Consider the following 17,866-nt stretch of genomic DNA (forward strand, 5'->3'; position numbering starts at 1 on the left):
ATAATGCACAAGTTTGTGTCTTTTCCTTCTTTCCTTAAGTGTACAGAACCCTGATTCCTGGTATATTTTTTTGGTGACTTGTCTCACGAACAGCTCCAGTTATGGTTCTTAATGCTTCAAGCTGTAAATTTTCCAGAGAATCTGATTGTGCATCTGTGCAATTATCCCAAACATAGTCAAAATGTGGTAATATGAATGATTTGTACACGAGTTCTAATGCTCTCCTATTTAACTTGTACTTATACGTCTTAAGACAAGAAACCAACTTCAAATCTTTTCGAGATGGTGCTCTACCAGTGGAGTCCCACTGGTCTAGTAGAGTGCCAGGCCCTGTGCCTCTAAAGGGCCCACCCCATGCTACAGGTGGTCATCCCGTCCCGCTGCGAGGAGCCGGGCTTCGGAGTCAGAGGAAAACTGCAAATGGCCGAAAATCATACAGCCAACAAAAGGACGGCTGAAGAGAGGGAGCTTCGTACACCAGAGCAGGATCCTAGAACGGCAACATCAGGATATCCTTGACCATGCCCCCAAAGTGATACCCCGGTGTCTTGCCGTCCCTGCCTGGAGCGAAGGAACCCCTCATCCAGTGCAGTGGTGTTGGCCCCAAAGATTCTCAAAGCGGCCCTGAAAGAAAGTCCCTCACCCTTGAACACCTCCACACCCAGTTCCCCAAAGAGTTCTGAGACTGCTGACTCCCTGGCAAAGGAAGGCACTACGAAAGAGCAGATGGACAGGTCTACCAGCTACTCTGAATCCAGGACCATCATTAAGGCCAAGCTGCAGAACAAGTGGATGCAGCAGCATCCACGCCACAACAGAGCAGACCCGTACTACCTGCTGACTCGTCGAGAGCAGGTCGCCCTTTTCAGGCTCAGGACAGGCCACAACCGCCTGAAACACCACCTATACACGGAACTCCGTATCGGCGACACAGAGCAGTGCCCCTGCAGAACAGGCAGCCAGACAACAGAACACCTGCTGCAGTCCTGCCCGCTCCACCAAGCGCTCCGAGAGAAAACCTGGCCCGACCCAATTCCAGCGGCCCGGAAGCTCTACGGAGGACTGGAGGACCTGCGACGTACTGTCGCCTTTGTCGAGGAGACGGGGGAATCCATCTGATAAATGACGAACGAGACAACAAAAAATATGTTTCAGTTTTGTAATATGTGACAAAGGAATTGTAAATTTCAGCTTTGATGATTTTGTTTATTTTTGCAATATTCAACAATGATATCATTTTGTTAACTACTGGTATATCACAAACTTTAGTCTGTGTAAGCTGAATGTGAATTTTTTTTTTTCAAATGTGATCATGGCCCATGTATCATCAACCAATAAGTTGTATTCTCTTGTTGATACATAGATTTATATATTTTGTTGATGAGATAAGTGTCTGGTAATTGTATTGCGAGTAATATGTAATTCTTGGGCATATCATTTTCAAAGACTGGGAATCAGCCAAGTTCAATCGAACACAAGATGAACAACATATTTTTTGTATACTCCAAATATTTGCTTACATGATTTCATGTGCAGGTTTTCATGTTTTCTTGACAAGCAGTCGGTAAAATGATGCGTTTCATCGAAATAATTGTTGGATTTGATTTGTAAGGTAACCATACTTCCGCCCCATGAATCGATATTGGTGCATTCAAATTATCATAGTATTTATATTGATGTGTGTGCGTGTGCGTGTGTGTGTGTGTGCACGCACGCACGTTCGCGGGTGTTGCGTGTATTTGCACACGCATGAGAAGCCACGAACTCAGCATGAACTTGAAAACTACCACTCACTGATGATAAACTGCATGATCACCCGCACTTCTTTGACCTGTGCGCGTTCAGGCGGAACGCCGACAATGCTTATCCGCAATGTAAATACAAGGGATCAGCGAACCTGTGCGCGTTACTGGAGCGTGTCAGAGGAACTATGGACGTGTCCAAACATACTGTAAGCTGACCAGGATCTTAAAGAGGTGTCTGAATAGGGTGGGCGATGAGGGGGGGGGGGTGTCTGTATGTGGTGGGCTTTAAGGGGGGTGTGGGGGGGTGTCTGTATGGGGTGGGCTTTAAGGGGTGTGTGTGTCTGTATGGGGTGGGCTTTAAGGGGGGGGGGGGGTGTCTGTATGGGGTGGGCTTTAAGGGGTGTGTGTGTCTGTATGGGGTGGGCTTTAAGGGGGGGGGGGGTCTGTATGGGGTGGGCGTTAAGGGGGGGGTGTCTGTATGGGGTGGGCTTTAAGGGGGGGTGGGGTGTCTGTATGGGGTGGGCTTTAAGGGGGGTGGTGGTGTCTGTATGGGGTGGGCTTTAATGGGGGTGTGTGTCTGTATGGGGTGGGCTTTAAGGGGGGGGGTGACTGTATGGGGTGGGCTTTAAGGGTGTGTGTGTGTCTGTATGGGGTGGGCTTTAAGGGGTGTGTGTGTGTCTGTATGGGGTGGGCTTTAAGGGGGGTGTGTGTGTCTGTATGGGGTGGGCTTTAAGGGGGTGGGGGGGGTCTGTATGGGGTGGGCTTTAAGGGGGGGGGGGGTGTCTGTATGGGGTGGGCTTTAAGGGTGTGTGTGTCTGTATGGGGTGGGCTTTAAGGAGGGGGGGGGGTGTCTGTATGGGGTGGGCTTTAAGGGGGGGGTATGTCTGTATGGGGTGGGCTTTAAGGGGGGGGGTGTCTGTATGGGGTGGGCTTTAAGGGGGGGGGGGGGTCTGTATGGGGTGGGCTTTAAGGGGGGGTGTCTGTATGGGGTGGGCTTTAAGGGGGGGGGTGTGTCTGTATGGGGTGGGCTTTAAGGGGGGGTGGGGTGTCTGTATGGGGTGGGCTTTAAGGGGGGGGGTGTGTCTGTATGGGGCGGGCTTTAAGGGGGGGGGGTCTGTATGGGGTGGGCCTTAAGGGGGGGGGGGGTCTGTATGGGGTGGGCTTTAAGGGGGGGGGGGGTGTCTGTATGGGGTGGGCTTTAAGGGGTGTGTGTGTCTGTATGGGGTGGGCTTTAAGGGGGGGGGGGGTGTCTGTATGGGGTGGGCTTTAAGGGGGTATGTGTGGTCAGGGACGGGAAGGTGTGGTCCTCACGCCTGACCTTTAGACACGCTGGTCGTGTGTGTGTGTGTGTGTGTGTGTGTGTGGTTTTAAAGATAGAGGTGAACGCGAAAAGACGGCTGTGTGCATATCTCGCAACAACGTGACACGTTTTGACCTCCTTGATGTGCTCTTTCATTTCTGTTTACACACACGCACACACGCGCGCACTTACACACACACACACACACACACACACACACACGCACACACACACTTACACAGACTCACACAACCACACGCACACAGAGACACAGACATACACACAGACACACACGTGCAGCCAGCCTCACCAGCGTTGTCAGTTCTCAGCACCGTGTCCGGATCCTGCTCACCCTCTTTCAGGAACTTCTCGATGCGTCGGATGGACACCGCCGCCTGGCGGGAAAGGGGGATAATCACTGACTGACAATGACTATGTATTCATCGGGATGATGTTCTTATGTAACAAAAAAAAAAGAAAAAAAAAGAAGAAAAAAAAAGAGTAAACCCAAAGACGGAACAAACAACAACAAATCACTGATGCCTTTGTCACATGGCTTTTTGCAATTATTAGTGGTGCGAGGAAATGGTGAGAAAAAGGACGGTGGGTGGATGGCAAAGATGGAGGGAAAGTCAAAAAGGGGAGAGAGAGAGGAGGGAAGAGTGAGGAGAGAGGAAAAAAATGAGAGAGAGAGGGAGTAGTGGGGTGAAAGGGAGAGCAAGAGGTAGGGAGAGAGTGGGCAGAGAGAGATAGTAGGAAGATAAGAGAGAGAGAGAGAGAGAGAGAGAGAGAGAGAGAGAGAGAGAGAATACAGGGTAGCCGGTGGACAGACAGAGAGACTGGCAGACAGACAGACAGACAAATCATCAGAGGGTAGAGACGTGACCAATGTGTGACCAGTGCAGTACAACAGACCAACAAACAATCGTTCATGACGCAAACCTCAGCTAACAGCCTGAATGTCTACACGCTTTAAACACATATTTAGTGTTAATGCAAACAGACATTTTGATGATAATAATCATTGGTAAACCGGGCAATTCAAGAACCCGTATTTTGTTAACTGTACCGAAGGGACTGCATCAACATGGAGTGCGTTATTCCATCGAATGAAATAACAGCGACTCCACTCAGCCTTTCTCAAAGCAACAGCAAAGACTTTCCACAAATACAAAAAACTTTTAACTTCCCCTTCCCACGGCAGTCAGCCAGGCGTGTCACTTATCAAAGTTCAGGGTCGTGTTTCCTCTGCCGAGCCCTGAATTTGAATATTTGTGCGCTGATCCCAAGGCTATTGAAGGGAATTGGGAACCTTGAACTCGGTAACTCTAACGGTCTGGTGAATCCCAAGCTCTCGTAAAGCAGTTGAAACAGCCAAGACATTTTGTATTGTGTCATTGTTTGTTCGAGTGAGAAAGGTATTTTTACCAAGTGTTTTCGCCAGTTCTGTTTCGGGGCTTAGCGCTTCACAAACACGGAGTTACAACACGACAGGCTGCCAGACTGGGCACAGCCCACTGAGAGCTGACTTCAGGCGCTCATCATTCGTTTTCTGTGTCGTTCAGCCAGGCTTCAGTTGCGCGCGCGCGCGCACACACACACACAGAGGATCAGTGGAGGGGTGGCCTATTTGAAACGCGAGAGAATCTGGGCGTAAGGTATTGAAATAATTGCGGTATCGAGTTCCACACTCCCCAGAATCTTCTTCCCCCACACTAGACCTTGAGTGGTGGTCTTCACGCTAGTCAATCGGATGAGACGAAGTCCCGTGCGCAGCATACACTCAGCGTGCGTAAAAGAAACCGCGGCAACAAGGGAGTTGTCCTTAGCAAAATTATGTTGCAAACCCACAATGATAGTACTCCCACCACAAAAAACAAAACAAAACAAAGAAAGAAAAAAACCCGAACACCTGCAAACAGGTCGACGCGCTTTACCCGGGGGAGACTCCGCCGTGGTGAAATGGTTAGCGTCGCGGACTGACGGTTGGGAAGACGCGGGTTCGAATCCCAGCGGAGGTGGGCTTGCGGCCCGCGGTCGTCTCCTACCCAGAGTTGAATATGCTATGGGCCTAAATGGGAAGACTGGGACCACACAGTCGAGTATCATCCACTTCATGGATGCGTTTTTGGGTGTGTTGCTCTAATTTCCTGACCAACACTGCAAGTGTCTTATCTCTCGGGCCTGGTTGACGCCGGGATATCATTATGACAGTTAGCGTAGAGTACAGCCTTGTCATGTAGTCCCAGACTTAAATGGACCTCCATAGCAGCATCGTCACCATCAGTATCCTCCTCCTCCTTCTTCATCATCAATTTTTAAAATGCCCCAAATTATGTGTCCTTTCATGCCCCGCTCTCATGGTGACCTCAGTTTCAATACCCCTCCACTCCCGCGCTTGTGGTAAGTCTTATCGGGCGGATTCATGAGGGACTGCCGTTGGAGGGACGTGGTGGCGGTCTCCACTCTGGGGGAGACGCTCACTCAGTCTGGCTCCGCGACTAAGACATTACTATCGTTAGTATGGGGCTAAGTAGGTGGTGTCCTAAGTACGTTAAATCAGAACAGGCACTACCGAACACAACGAAGTGACTCAGCAGCAGTGCAGGGTCTCCTTGATGTGTGTCTTCCTGGCGACCGAACATCGATGATTCCCTGTGGACTGCCGACGCTGGGACTGTGACAGACGAACCCGGGTGTGGCTGTGTTTGGGGGACTCGGAATGAGCGGCGTGGGAGTAAAGCCACCGACACGGTGCAGATGTTGGGGTAGAAAAAAAAGAATCCCGAATTTCACAAAGGGAAATTTGTAACGCAAAAAAAAAAAAAAAAAAAAAAAATCGGGAAAAAATCAACATAATAAAATGTAATGCAACACAATAGAATTCAATTCAGTTTAACACAGTACCACACAAGACAAAACATGACAACACCACACCTTGGCGGTGAAGGAGATCATCTCTGGAATAAAGGCGATGGGGAACTGCAGGATGTTAAAGAGAGACAGCGTGACGAACGCCTTGTTGGCGTCCAGCCTGGCGTCATCGTCCTTCAGCACGTACGTCGCGAACGTCGTCAGCGTTACCTGCGTCATCGCCGTTAGTCGTTAGCTTCATGGCCCTTCTTTTGTCGTCGTCATAGTCGTCATCGTCGTTGTGTTAGTTGTCGCCATTGTCGTCTTTATCGTTGTCGAATTTTTGTCGTGGTGGTGTTGATAACTGTCGTCATCATCATTATCGTTGTCGTTGCCGTCATCAGCATCACAGTCGTCAATAATCAATACTGATGCTAGCGGCACTGCACACTATTATCATGTACATGAGAAAGAAGGCATGTTTTTAATGATGGTTACGTCATTCTCTGGAACATGCAAGTTGGTATTCTCCAGTAAACTGAGGAGAGAGCTCACGAAGGATAGAGACAGACAGAGACAGAGACAGACAGAGAGACAGAGACAGAGAGAGACACAGACAGAGAGACAGAGAGAGACACAATAACGCAAATATATAGATTTGACAAAAGCGTAACACAAGCATGACATTATATACATACTTGACTGATGCCTTTGACAGACTGGGGCTAAACATATTTCATACACATGCATGCTGCTTTTGTTTGTTGAGATGTATGTGCTGGGACGTCTATGCGTATACTTAATGAGCATGTGGTTTGTACAACAGCAACAACAATAACAATAATAATGATAACAACAACAACAGCAACAGCAGCAACAACAATAATAACAAATGCCGAGGAAAGCAACAACAACAACAAACAATAATAACAATAACAACAGCAACAACAACAACAGCAACAGCTACAACAATAATAACAACAACAGGAAGAGCAAGAAGAAGAGCCATCTGACCAGGTAGGGAGCACAGGTCCAGAGGAAGATGCTGAAGGCATTGAGGTGAGCCATGTTCTTCAGGATGGCCATCTCTCTCTCCCTCAGGGACAGAACCCTCTGCTGGAACGACGTCTCCCAGGCATACAGCTTCAATACCTGCCAACAGGCAAGGACCAGGGTGAGAGAGAGAGAGAGAGAGAGAGAGAGAGAGAGAGAGAGAGAGAGAGAGTGTGTGTGTGTGTGTGTGTGAATTTGAATCACCAGGCTTTTTTACTCCGATCTGACGCAGGAAACAAAAATACGACACGAAAAAGAAAAAAAAGAAAAAAAAGGAAAGTAGCATTATCTTAGACATTGCAACAAACAAGTGCACAGTGGATTTTTTTTTTTCACGTCGCACACACACACACACACACACACACACACATTCCCACCTTCATCCCATCCACGATCTCGTTCATCATCTTGAGCCGCCTGTCCTTCCAGGCCAGGTTCTCTTTCTGAAGACGTTGCTGTTGGAAGGCCATGTACCCGTTCACAGGCACTAGCACCACCAACAGCGCCACCCCAGCCAGCACCGACACACCCAGGGTGTCCCACAGCAGGTATACGGCGATCGACACCTGGTTACCAAGAGGGTAGACGGATTGCCAGGCATTCAACGTGTGTGCGCGTTGATAACATTTGTCAGGCATTCAACGTGTGTGTGCGTTGATAACATTTGCCAGGTATTCAGCGTCTGTGTGTGCTGTTAACATTTGCCAGGCATTCAACATTTGTGTGTGTGTGTGTGTGTGTGTGTGTGTGTGTGTGTGTGTTGATAACATTTCCCAGGCATTCAACGTCTCTGTGTGTTGATAACATTTGCCAGGCATTCAACGTCTCTGCTGATCTGTTCTCCACCTATGTCGACCTCACTAAGGCCTTCGACACCGTGAGTAGAGAGGGACTGTGGAAGATCATGGCCAAGTACGGATGCCCTCGGAAATTTATTTCCTTGGTCAGCCAATTCCATGAAGGCATGCAGGCTCGAGTCCAGGACAATGGCGAAACATCTGCTCCTTTTGCTGTCACAAATGGTGTCAAGCAAGGCTGCGTCCTGGCTCCAACGCTGTTCAGCCTCATGTTCTCTGCAATGCTTACTGATGCCTTCAGAGATGGCGATGTTGGAATCGGCCTAAAGTACCGAACAGATGGCAAGCTGTTTAATCTCAGAAGGCTTCAAGCAAAAACGAAGGTCATGACAGACATCATCAGAGACTTTTTGTTTGCTGATGACTGTGCCCTCAACGCTGGATCTGAAGCTGACATGCAACTCAGCGTCGACAAGTTTGCCACTGCCAGCAGGAACTTCGGCCTTACCATCAGCACGAGGAAAACTGAAGTTCTCCATCAGCCAGCCCCAGGGAAACCCTACGTTGAGCCCAACATCACAGTCAACGGTCAGAGACTCAGTGCGGTGGAGCGGTTCACATACCTTGGCAGCACACTGTCACGAAATGCGACCATCGACGATGAAGTGAATGTCAGGATTTCAAGAGCAAGTGCAACTTTTGGTAGACTCAATGCAAATGTCTGGAACAGAAGAGGCATTAGTCTTGAGACCAAGCTAAAGGTCTACAGAGCAGTAGTTCTCCCCACACTACTGTACGGCTGCGAAACTTGGACAGTGTACCAACGACATGCCAAGAAGCTGAACCACTTCCACACAACATGCCTCAGGAAGCTACTGAACATCAAGTGGCAAGACAGGACCCCAGACACAGAGGTGCTCGCAAAAGCCACCCTTCTCAGCATCTTCACCATCCTGATGCAGTCCCAGCTTCGCTGGCGAGCTGCAACAAGGGAAGAGATCACACGGAGGTCAGAAGAAGCGCTTTAGAGATACTCTGAAAGTCTCTCTGAAAGCGTTTGATATCAACCCTGACTCCTGGGAGGAATCTGCAGTGGACCGTAACAAATGGCGCGCTGCTGTGCACAAAGGCGCCAAGTTGTGCGAGGCCAACAGGACTGCTGCAGCTGTTCAGAAGAGGCAGGCCAGAAAGTCATGGGCAAACAAGCTCCCTGACAATGATATGCCTGTCTTTGTCTGCCCCAACTGTCAGCGAACATTTCGTGCGCAGATTGGACTATTCAGCCATCTGCGCACTCACAGATAGATTCATGAGCATCCTTCCCCCCACCCCACCACCACCCTCCCCCCATCCCCCATCCCGCATCTGGATGACAACGATGGTCATCATCGATCTCGATGGACACACCACCACCAGTGTTGATAACATTTGCCAAGCATTCAACGTCTCTGTGTGTTGATAACATTTGCCAGGCATTCAACGTCTCTGTGTGTTGATAACATTTGCCAGGCATTCAACATTTGTGTGTGTGTGTGTGTGTGTGTGTGTGTGTGTGTGTGTTGATAACATTTGCCAGGCATTCAACGTCTCTGTGTGTTGATAACATTTGCCAGGCATTCAACGTCTCTGTGTGTTGATAACATTTGCCAAGCATTCAACGTATGTGTGTTGATAACATTTGCCAGGCATTCAACGTTTGTGTGTGTGTGTGTTGATAACATCTGCCAGGCATTCAACGTATGTGTGTTGATAACATTTGCCAGGCGTTCAACGTGTGTGTGTTGATAAAATAATCATCTCTGATGTCAAAATTCACCACCGTTTATTGTGTTGATAAACGTACCAGCATTTGCAAACATTCAATGTGTATAAATTACAAAAAGAAATATTCATGAAAATATAAAATGCTAGTTCCCTGCAGAGACTTGTCCGGAATCTCTCCCCAACCATCTTCCCAGTTTCCGAGTCTTCTCAGTCAGTTGCACATTCTTCCTCAGTGTCGGAATTTCAAAAAAGGTTTCAGTCTACCAGTACCATTTATGAGGAGTCCTGGTGAACGATATTAATCAACTCAGAGCTCTGCTTTTTTGGTAATAGGTATAAAAGTATTCCTTTTAATTAAGGAAGCTACTGACATCGACTGGGGACAAAGATACGATGTGACACCCCCACCCCTCATTCTCTCACAAACACATCCACCCCCTTCCCCCTCGCACCACCCAGCCACACACACACACACACACACACACTCACAAACACACACTGCACGCGTACACATACGCATTCACACGCACGCACGCACGCTCGCACACACACACACACACGCACACACACATGTCTAATGTCACTTTAAGTGGAAGACGTTAAACTGAAGACTACACACACACACACACACACACACACTAAACTCACCTGCAGAGGAATGGACCAGACCATGAAGGTGTAACTCATGGCATTCTGCACGTTCTGACAGTCCACGGACATCAGGTTCACCACCTCCCCCACCGTCCCCGACTGCTGCCCCTCAACATTCAGCCGTAGAGACTGCAACATGCATCGTTCATGGACACCATGCACTCCGACGTGACGGGCGCAATGTCTGTATGTATGATAGTCAGTCGTGCCCGATTATGACCATCAGAACAGCAGAAGAGGCAACTGCTGTCCTAACTATCTGGGTCAGAATTTGATTATAGTGGAGAGTGTCTTGGCCAAGTTACATCCCCACTCTCTCGGCCAAACGTCATCACTATAACAAACAGTAAAGAGTCGTAACTCTCTCCTTGTCCATGAAAAGGGTTACCAGTCTTTCCTGTTTATTAATCTTTATTCCTAGCCTCGTTATTCTTTAATTTCGTTATCAATATACTTTACAAGGCACTAAGTGCTGTCGGCCAAGTGAAAATTTAAACCACCACACATATATGTACAAATGTAAAAAGAGGCTTTCAAAATCCCAGTCAGCCGTGTCTCCAGTCCATGACAGACAGCGTGACGATGTCGCCCAAACTTGTCAGTCCTCTGGTGGCTTTATATTTCCACTGTCTATCGCCAACCGCCGTAACCTGTCACTTCAATGGAAAGTACGTTCCGAAACCTTTACCATTTACTGTCAGTCACATATCCTTTCTGTATCCCCCGAGACTGGAGAAAAAAAAGATAACGAGAAAATGAGAGGGAGAGAAATGGGATTACGAAAGAGAGATTGAGAGAGAAAGATATATATATATATATATATATATATATAGAGAGAGAGAGAGAGAGAGAGAGAGACAGAGAGAGAGACAGAGACAGAGACAGAGAGAGAAAGAGATTCGGACGGACAGACTCACAGACAGGCAAATGAACGCACGCACGCATGCACCCCCCCAATCCCCCAACACACACACACACACCACCACCACCACCACCAACAACAACAACACACACACGCATGCGCGCGCGCGCACACACACACACACACACATGAAGACCAGTCTGGTTTCCGTAAAAATCATTCTTGTCATACAGCCCTCATACAACTCACTGACAGTCTTCTACATAACATAAATGAAAATAAATTCACAGGTCTCCTTTTCATAGATTTTGAAAAAGCTTTTGATGTAATCAATCACTCCTTGTTACTACGTAAATTAGAAGCTTATAAATTACCACCAGAGTATATTCACCTTATACAATCTTTTCTTTCTGATAGGAAGCAGTTAATAGCAATAAATAATCAAACCTCAAATTTTACATCTATTAATCATGGAGTACCACAGGGATCCATCTTAGGACCAATTTTATTCTCCACTTATGTTAATGACTTACCTTGTTATATGAAATCTAAATGTGAAATGTTTGCAGATGACACATCATTACATTCAAGCAATTCAGACGCCAGTAAACTAACTAATGAACTCCGAGATGATATTCAGAAACTTAATGACTGGACACAATTGAATCACATGTCCTTGAATGCTCAAAAAACGAAGTGCATGTATGTATGTGCACGACAAAAAAGACAAAAAATGAAACATAACTTCAAACCACTATTCCTAGGCGTCAATAAAATTGAAGAGGTAGATTCACATAAAATTCTGGGTGTCATTATTGATAAAGATCTATCTTGGACTGATCATACGAAGTGCTTAAGTAAACGTCTCTCAAATAGAATACTTCAACTAACAAAAAAAAAAAAAAAAAAAAGATCCTTAATGTTCATTCACGAAAGCTCTTTTTCTGTGCACATATTCTGCCAGTAATCGATTATGCATCAACTTTATGGGACAGCTGTAGCCTCACAAACTTGAAGTTTATTCACCGTATGTATAAAAGAGCACTGAAAATAGTATTGTTGAAACCGAACTCTCTGACCCCAATGGACTATAAACAACTTAATATATTATCCTTTCACAACAGGCTGTACTTCAACAAAGCTGTTTGCATGCATAATGTTATGTATGGAAATGCTCCAAAAAAGATTGCAGACACATTCAAAACTAATGAACACAGACACAACCACATGCTCTGCATACCCAGACTAAGAAACAACCTTTACAAATCCAGCTTTCTGTATTCTGGTGGAAAATTATGGAATAATCTCCCACTCACTCTGAAAAGTATCGTAAATAAAAACGTGTTTAAGAAAAATCTGAAGAATCACCTCATTGAAAATAATTAACAGTAATACAAATTTTGACCTGTTAGTCTAATATTCCTATTAATTGTGAAATGTTTTGTATATGCTTGTGTTGGCAAGGATTTTGCACTAAATGGGGGTACATGTGCATGTGGGTGGGATGGGCATGGTGTAATTGTGTCCGAGAATTTGTATCCAGTGGTGTGTGTGTGTGTGTGTGTGTGTGTGTGTGTGTGTGTGTGTGTGTGTGTGTGTGTGTGTGTGAAATGGAAATGCAATTTTGTATTTCTTTATCACAGTATTCTTGTGTATATATATATATATATATATATATATATATATATATATATATGCATTTTGTTGTTGTTGTTGCTCTTCTTCTGCTTGTCTCTCTCTCTCTCTCTCTCTCTCTCTCTCTCTCTCTCTCCCCCCTAAATTTTTTCTTCATTTTTTTTTCATTTTTTCCCCTTCTCTTTAATTATTATTATTATTATTTTCATTGATGGCTTGATGTAAAAAAAGCAATTGTTGCTTATTCAATTTACCATCATGAAATAAAATCTTGACTTGACTTGACTTGACATACACACATAATCACACACACACACAACATAATTGTCAATGTATATCAAAACATTAGCAAAATAACAAAGAACAAAGAAATAAAACTTTCTTTCCTCACCACCAAAAACAACAATACCAACCAGCAACAACAACAACAAAACCAACCAACAACAACAACAAAGCCAACCAGCAACAACAACAACAAAACCAACCAACAACAACAACAACAAAATCAACCAACAACAACAACAAAGCCAACCAGCAACAACAACAACAAAATCAACCAACAACAACAACAACAAAACCAACCAGCAACAACAACAACACCAACCAACAACAACAACAACAAAACCAACCAACAACAACAACAACACCAACCAGCAACAACAAAACCAACCAGCAACAACAACAACACCAACCAACAACAAAATCAACCAGCAACAACAACAACACCAACCAACAACAACAACAACAAAACCAACCAACAACAACAACAACAAAACCAACCAACAACAACAACAAAACCAACCACCAACAACAAAACCAACCAACCACCGCAACCACCACCAACAACTAAACCAACCAACCACCACCACCACCAACAACAACAAAACCAACCAACCACCACAACCACCACCAACAACAAAAATCCAAACCTTTTTGTAAATGGTGGCCATCAGAGCTGTTTTCATGCGCATGCCCGTCGTCATGGCAATATGATAATGTTGGTGGTAGAAGGAGGTCTGGCACCAAGAGGCAGCCAGCATGACGCCAGCGATGACGTAACCCTTCCAGGGCTGGTCCTCTGGACTTCGAATGTGTGTGATCAGCAGGCTGTAACACGTCAGTGCGTTTCTTTCTTCTTTTTTTCTTTCATTTTTTTTTAAGGTTTGTGTGCTTATTGAAGGTTTCCATGCTTTCTTGACGTTCACATGTTTACAAGAAATATTTATAGGTATTAAGGTAAAGCATGGCGCGCGCGCGCGCGCGCACACACACACACACACACACACAGATGGAGAGATAGGCTTTGAAATTTCATTGTCATTACCTGCTACTGACAAGGGGGTGAAATGTGTTATCATTATTTCACCACAAGTACAATACAACACACTGCTTATTCCAGCCAAAAGAAACAAAAGAAAGAAAGAAAGAAAAAGAGAAAGAAAGAAAGTAAAGCAAAACAACTGTCACCTAAATTCTATGTATTCAAATTACATTAATGAAAGAGAAGCAAAAAACATCAGAAGAAATAATACAGAACTCAACCATCCATTCTCGTTGTGACATTGTTCAATATCTACCTTATTATCTGACTTGCTGTCTGAACACAAGATGACATACATTACACGTGGTTATCCTCCACATTTAGTCTGGTAAGGTTCTGATTAGTGAGGCTGAGTCTTACTATCTGTGCTTCTGCAATAAATTCAGCTATTGACAGTATTGTAAGATCATCATCAGACGATAAAGTCGTTTTTTGTTGTTTTTTTAAATGTAGCCAAGCGCTCAGCTGGCTGCAAATAATCGTAGTTCAATTCACAGCACAAGAAGAAAGCTGAACTATAGCAGACGCCATTTTTTTCACAGCGTACCTGCTGCCTTTCAATGACTCGGGCATAAGGCATGACGCCATTCCAAATTTGAATAATAGGTGCCCATTCTAAACTAATCAGAACATCTATTAAGTCAAGTCACTGTATCGTTTGTTGCAATATTATATTTGTTGTGCTTACACACACACTTTAATCAGTAAGAAGCATAGTTGATTTCAGTTTAATCATTCTACAGTCTAAAGAATTCAACTGATGCTAAGCTTACGTCATTTTGTTTGTCTGTCATACATAACATACAGTTTTACAATTCTGTCTGTGATCGCTTATCATACACTGCAACCACATTATTCTTCTAGTGTTTGGATGAGAATAAATCAGGCATTTAGAAGATACAAAGCCGATTTTCATTGTCGATACTTAACGACAATTACTCCACCATGAATTGAGATGCAATCCAAAGAGCAAAGGCAGAGAAAAAGGATCCAGACGTGGTATGGCTGGATCTGGCAAATGCGTACGGGTCAGTTCTTCATGAGACGATCCAACTGGCTCTCGAGATGCACCATGTACCAACGAACACCAGGGAAATGCTGAAGACATCCTTCCAATGCTTCTCAATGGGGTTTACCACCAAGGAATACACGACAGATTGGATCAGTGGGCATAGCCATGGGCTGTGCAACTTCTCCAATCCTGTTCGTGCTGGCAATGGAAGTGATCTTGAAGGCCTCAGTGAAGGGAACAGATCGAGCCGACCTCGGCAACGGAAACCAGGTACCTCCTTTGAAAGTTTAATGGATGACACAACAGTCCTTTCAACAAAATAGAATGGCACCCGTGAAATATTGAAGTGGTTGGACGAGCTAGTTGCCTTAGCGAGAATGAAGTTCAAACCAAAGAAATCACGGAGCCTCTCACTGTGTAAAGGAAAGGTAGTTGAAACGGTCACATTCACTGTAGCCAACCAAGCCATTCCAATGGTTTAAGATGAACTAGCCAAGGGTCTTGGAAGATGGTATGATGAATCCCTGAAAGATATAAAAAGAGGAAAGGAAACCAAGCAGACAGCAGAAGAAGGCCTGCATATCATACACGTAGAGACCAGTGTGGCTTTCCTGGCAAATACAAAGAGTGGTGCCTACAGTCTATGCTGATACCAAAGCTCCTGTGGACTCTCCTGATATGATATTAGCTGTAGCACAGTCGAGTCGATTGAGGCAAAGATCAACAAGTACACACGCACATGGCTTTGTGCCCCACCTGATCTCACTGACGTGGCACTCTACTGTCTCCAAACAACGCTTGTGCTACCTCTGAAATCTATTGTCGAATAATACAAAGTAGGGAAGGCAAGACTTTTCTCAGCATGCACGAAGACTTAGGAGACAGTATTGTGTGATCCAGCCAACCCAAGCTGAGGGCTGGCAGAAAGTGGAAAGTCAGGGAGGCAATCAGTGCAGCGAAAGAAAGCCTTAAGACGAAGGAAATAATAGGACACACCCAAGCCAGCAGACAAGGCCTGGGATCGACAAAGATGGAATGGTGGTCCAAGGCAAAGGGGAAAGTAAAAAGAGACATGATCATACCGAAGATCAGGAAGGAAGAGGATGATAAAAGAGTCCAGAAGGCAGTCCGGCAAGGCCAGCAGGGGCAGTGGACAACATGGGAAAATGCACTCCAAAGGAGCCTCAGCTGGAGCGACATGTGGAACATGGCCCCTCTGAGGATCAGCCTCATCCTAAGATCTGTGTACGACCTCCTTCCTTCGAATATAAACTTAGTGAAATCGGAAAAATCAGAGGACCCTGCGTGCCCACTCTGCCATGGCAAACAAACAGTGGAACATGTCCTCAGTTCTTGCAAAGCGGCGTTTAGCCAAGGACGGTACACATGGAGACACACGAAAGCAGAATGGAGGAAGCCCACATCTACAAGTCCTCGCCATAGAGACTGGTGCAAGAGGGTTTGTGAGCGCATCTGCCTGCAGCCTCATGAAACGGCTGAAAATTTCTGGCAGAGAGAGGACATGGGCTCTCAAGGCAATGGCAAGAGCAGCAGAAAAGAGTTCCAGCTGGATCTGGTCGAGGAGGAATGAAAGTAAACTCCATAAGGATTAAATTTTCCCTACTCAAACTAGGCATGCAATGGCTCAGTGGTTAAAACGTCTGCCAGAAAGGTGACTTGGTCCTGAAGTGGCGACCACTCTGTAGGCGCAGGTTCGAACCTGCTGTGGACCAGGGAAAAAAGAAAAAAAAAGGTGGCAATACAAGGGCATCGAGGAGTCATGACCTGGGTGTGGCCCGGCCCCCTTGGGCTCTCAAGGCAATGGCAAGAGCAGCAGAAAAGAGTTCCAGCTGGATCTGGTCGAGGAGGAATGAAAGTAAACTCCATAAGGATTAAATTTTCCCTACTCAAACTAGGCATGCAATGGCTCAGTGGTTAAAACGTCTGCCAGAAAGGTGACTTGGTCCTGAAGTGGCGACCACTCTGTAGGCGCAGGTTCGAACCTGCTGTGGACCAGGGAAAAAAGAAAAAAAAAGGTGGCAATACAAGGGCATCGAGGAGTCATGACCTGGGTGTGGCCCGGCCCCCTTAGAGTGTAAGGAGTTAAGGGCCGAAACACTTGACAGAGGGGGGCTTCTTGTACTGCCCAGCTCTCCCTACAGTTTCTGATCACTCTTCATTTCCCACTACCTGAGACATCCACACAATTCCAAAACTAGAACCTTTTTAACATTATAGGCCCAGTTTTCTTTACCTAATTCCAATTGTAATTTCATCACAACATAAGCCTGTTTACACAAACGTAATTATGGAAGCTTCAACAATTTCAACCAATATTTGATACATTTCACAAAAGTTTTTATGTACAAAGGATATCTGCCGTTTTCCCCCATATAATACTATGTTGGATGAATGAATCGGTACATTCAGAAAACGTTTAATTGCATTGGTGTGCACTTTTACCATTTGTGAATTTTCCTTTGGATCCAAAACTTAGGCTGCATATTAAGTACAGGTTCAATTTGTTTGTCAAACATATTTTTTCAAAAATAGATTAAAATCAGTCGAGTTAAGCTTTTTTTTTTTCTTTCTTTCTTTAATGGTTTCAGTATTTCAATAACACCTTTCTTTGCTTTCATTCAATATTCTTCCCACGCATAGTTTAAACTAATTCTGCTGAAAACATCACCCCCAAATACTTGTATGAATTGGTTACTTTAACATCCACATTTCCATAAAGCCACTTTGGTTTTATCTAAATTAATTGTTAAGCTTAAACGATCTGCTTCTTCTTTCAAAGCATTCAATTGGTTTTGTAAACCCATAACAGTTCCTGACAAAAAATAACATCGTCTGCGAATAACAGAAAAGAT

The 17,866-nt window shown here is 45.3% G+C and overlaps 1 protein-coding gene across 1 annotated transcript in view; it reads right to left on the minus strand.

The window, feature by feature from the left end:
- Positions 1-17,866, minus strand: part of LOC143287141 (multidrug resistance-associated protein 1-like) — a 96,604-nt gene that overhangs the window by 38,572 nt on the left and 40,166 nt on the right. Inside the window, exons 11-16 of the mRNA XM_076595086.1 lie at positions 13,590-13,767; positions 10,161-10,292; positions 7,329-7,517; positions 6,913-7,050; positions 5,983-6,129; positions 3,356-3,440 (exon numbers count right to left, since the gene is read on the minus strand). Coding sequence (XP_076451201.1) covers positions 3,356-3,440; positions 5,983-6,129; positions 6,913-7,050; positions 7,329-7,517; positions 10,161-10,292; positions 13,590-13,767 — 869 coding nt within the window. The remainder of the gene's footprint in view (positions 1-3,355; positions 3,441-5,982; positions 6,130-6,912; positions 7,051-7,328; positions 7,518-10,160; positions 10,293-13,589; positions 13,768-17,866) is intronic.

The sequence above is a fragment of the Babylonia areolata genome, chromosome 11, assembly GCF_041734735.1.
Source record: "Babylonia areolata isolate BAREFJ2019XMU chromosome 11, ASM4173473v1, whole genome shotgun sequence".
In the NCBI taxonomy this organism is placed as follows: Eukaryota; Metazoa; Mollusca; class Gastropoda; order Neogastropoda; family Buccinidae; genus Babylonia; species Babylonia areolata.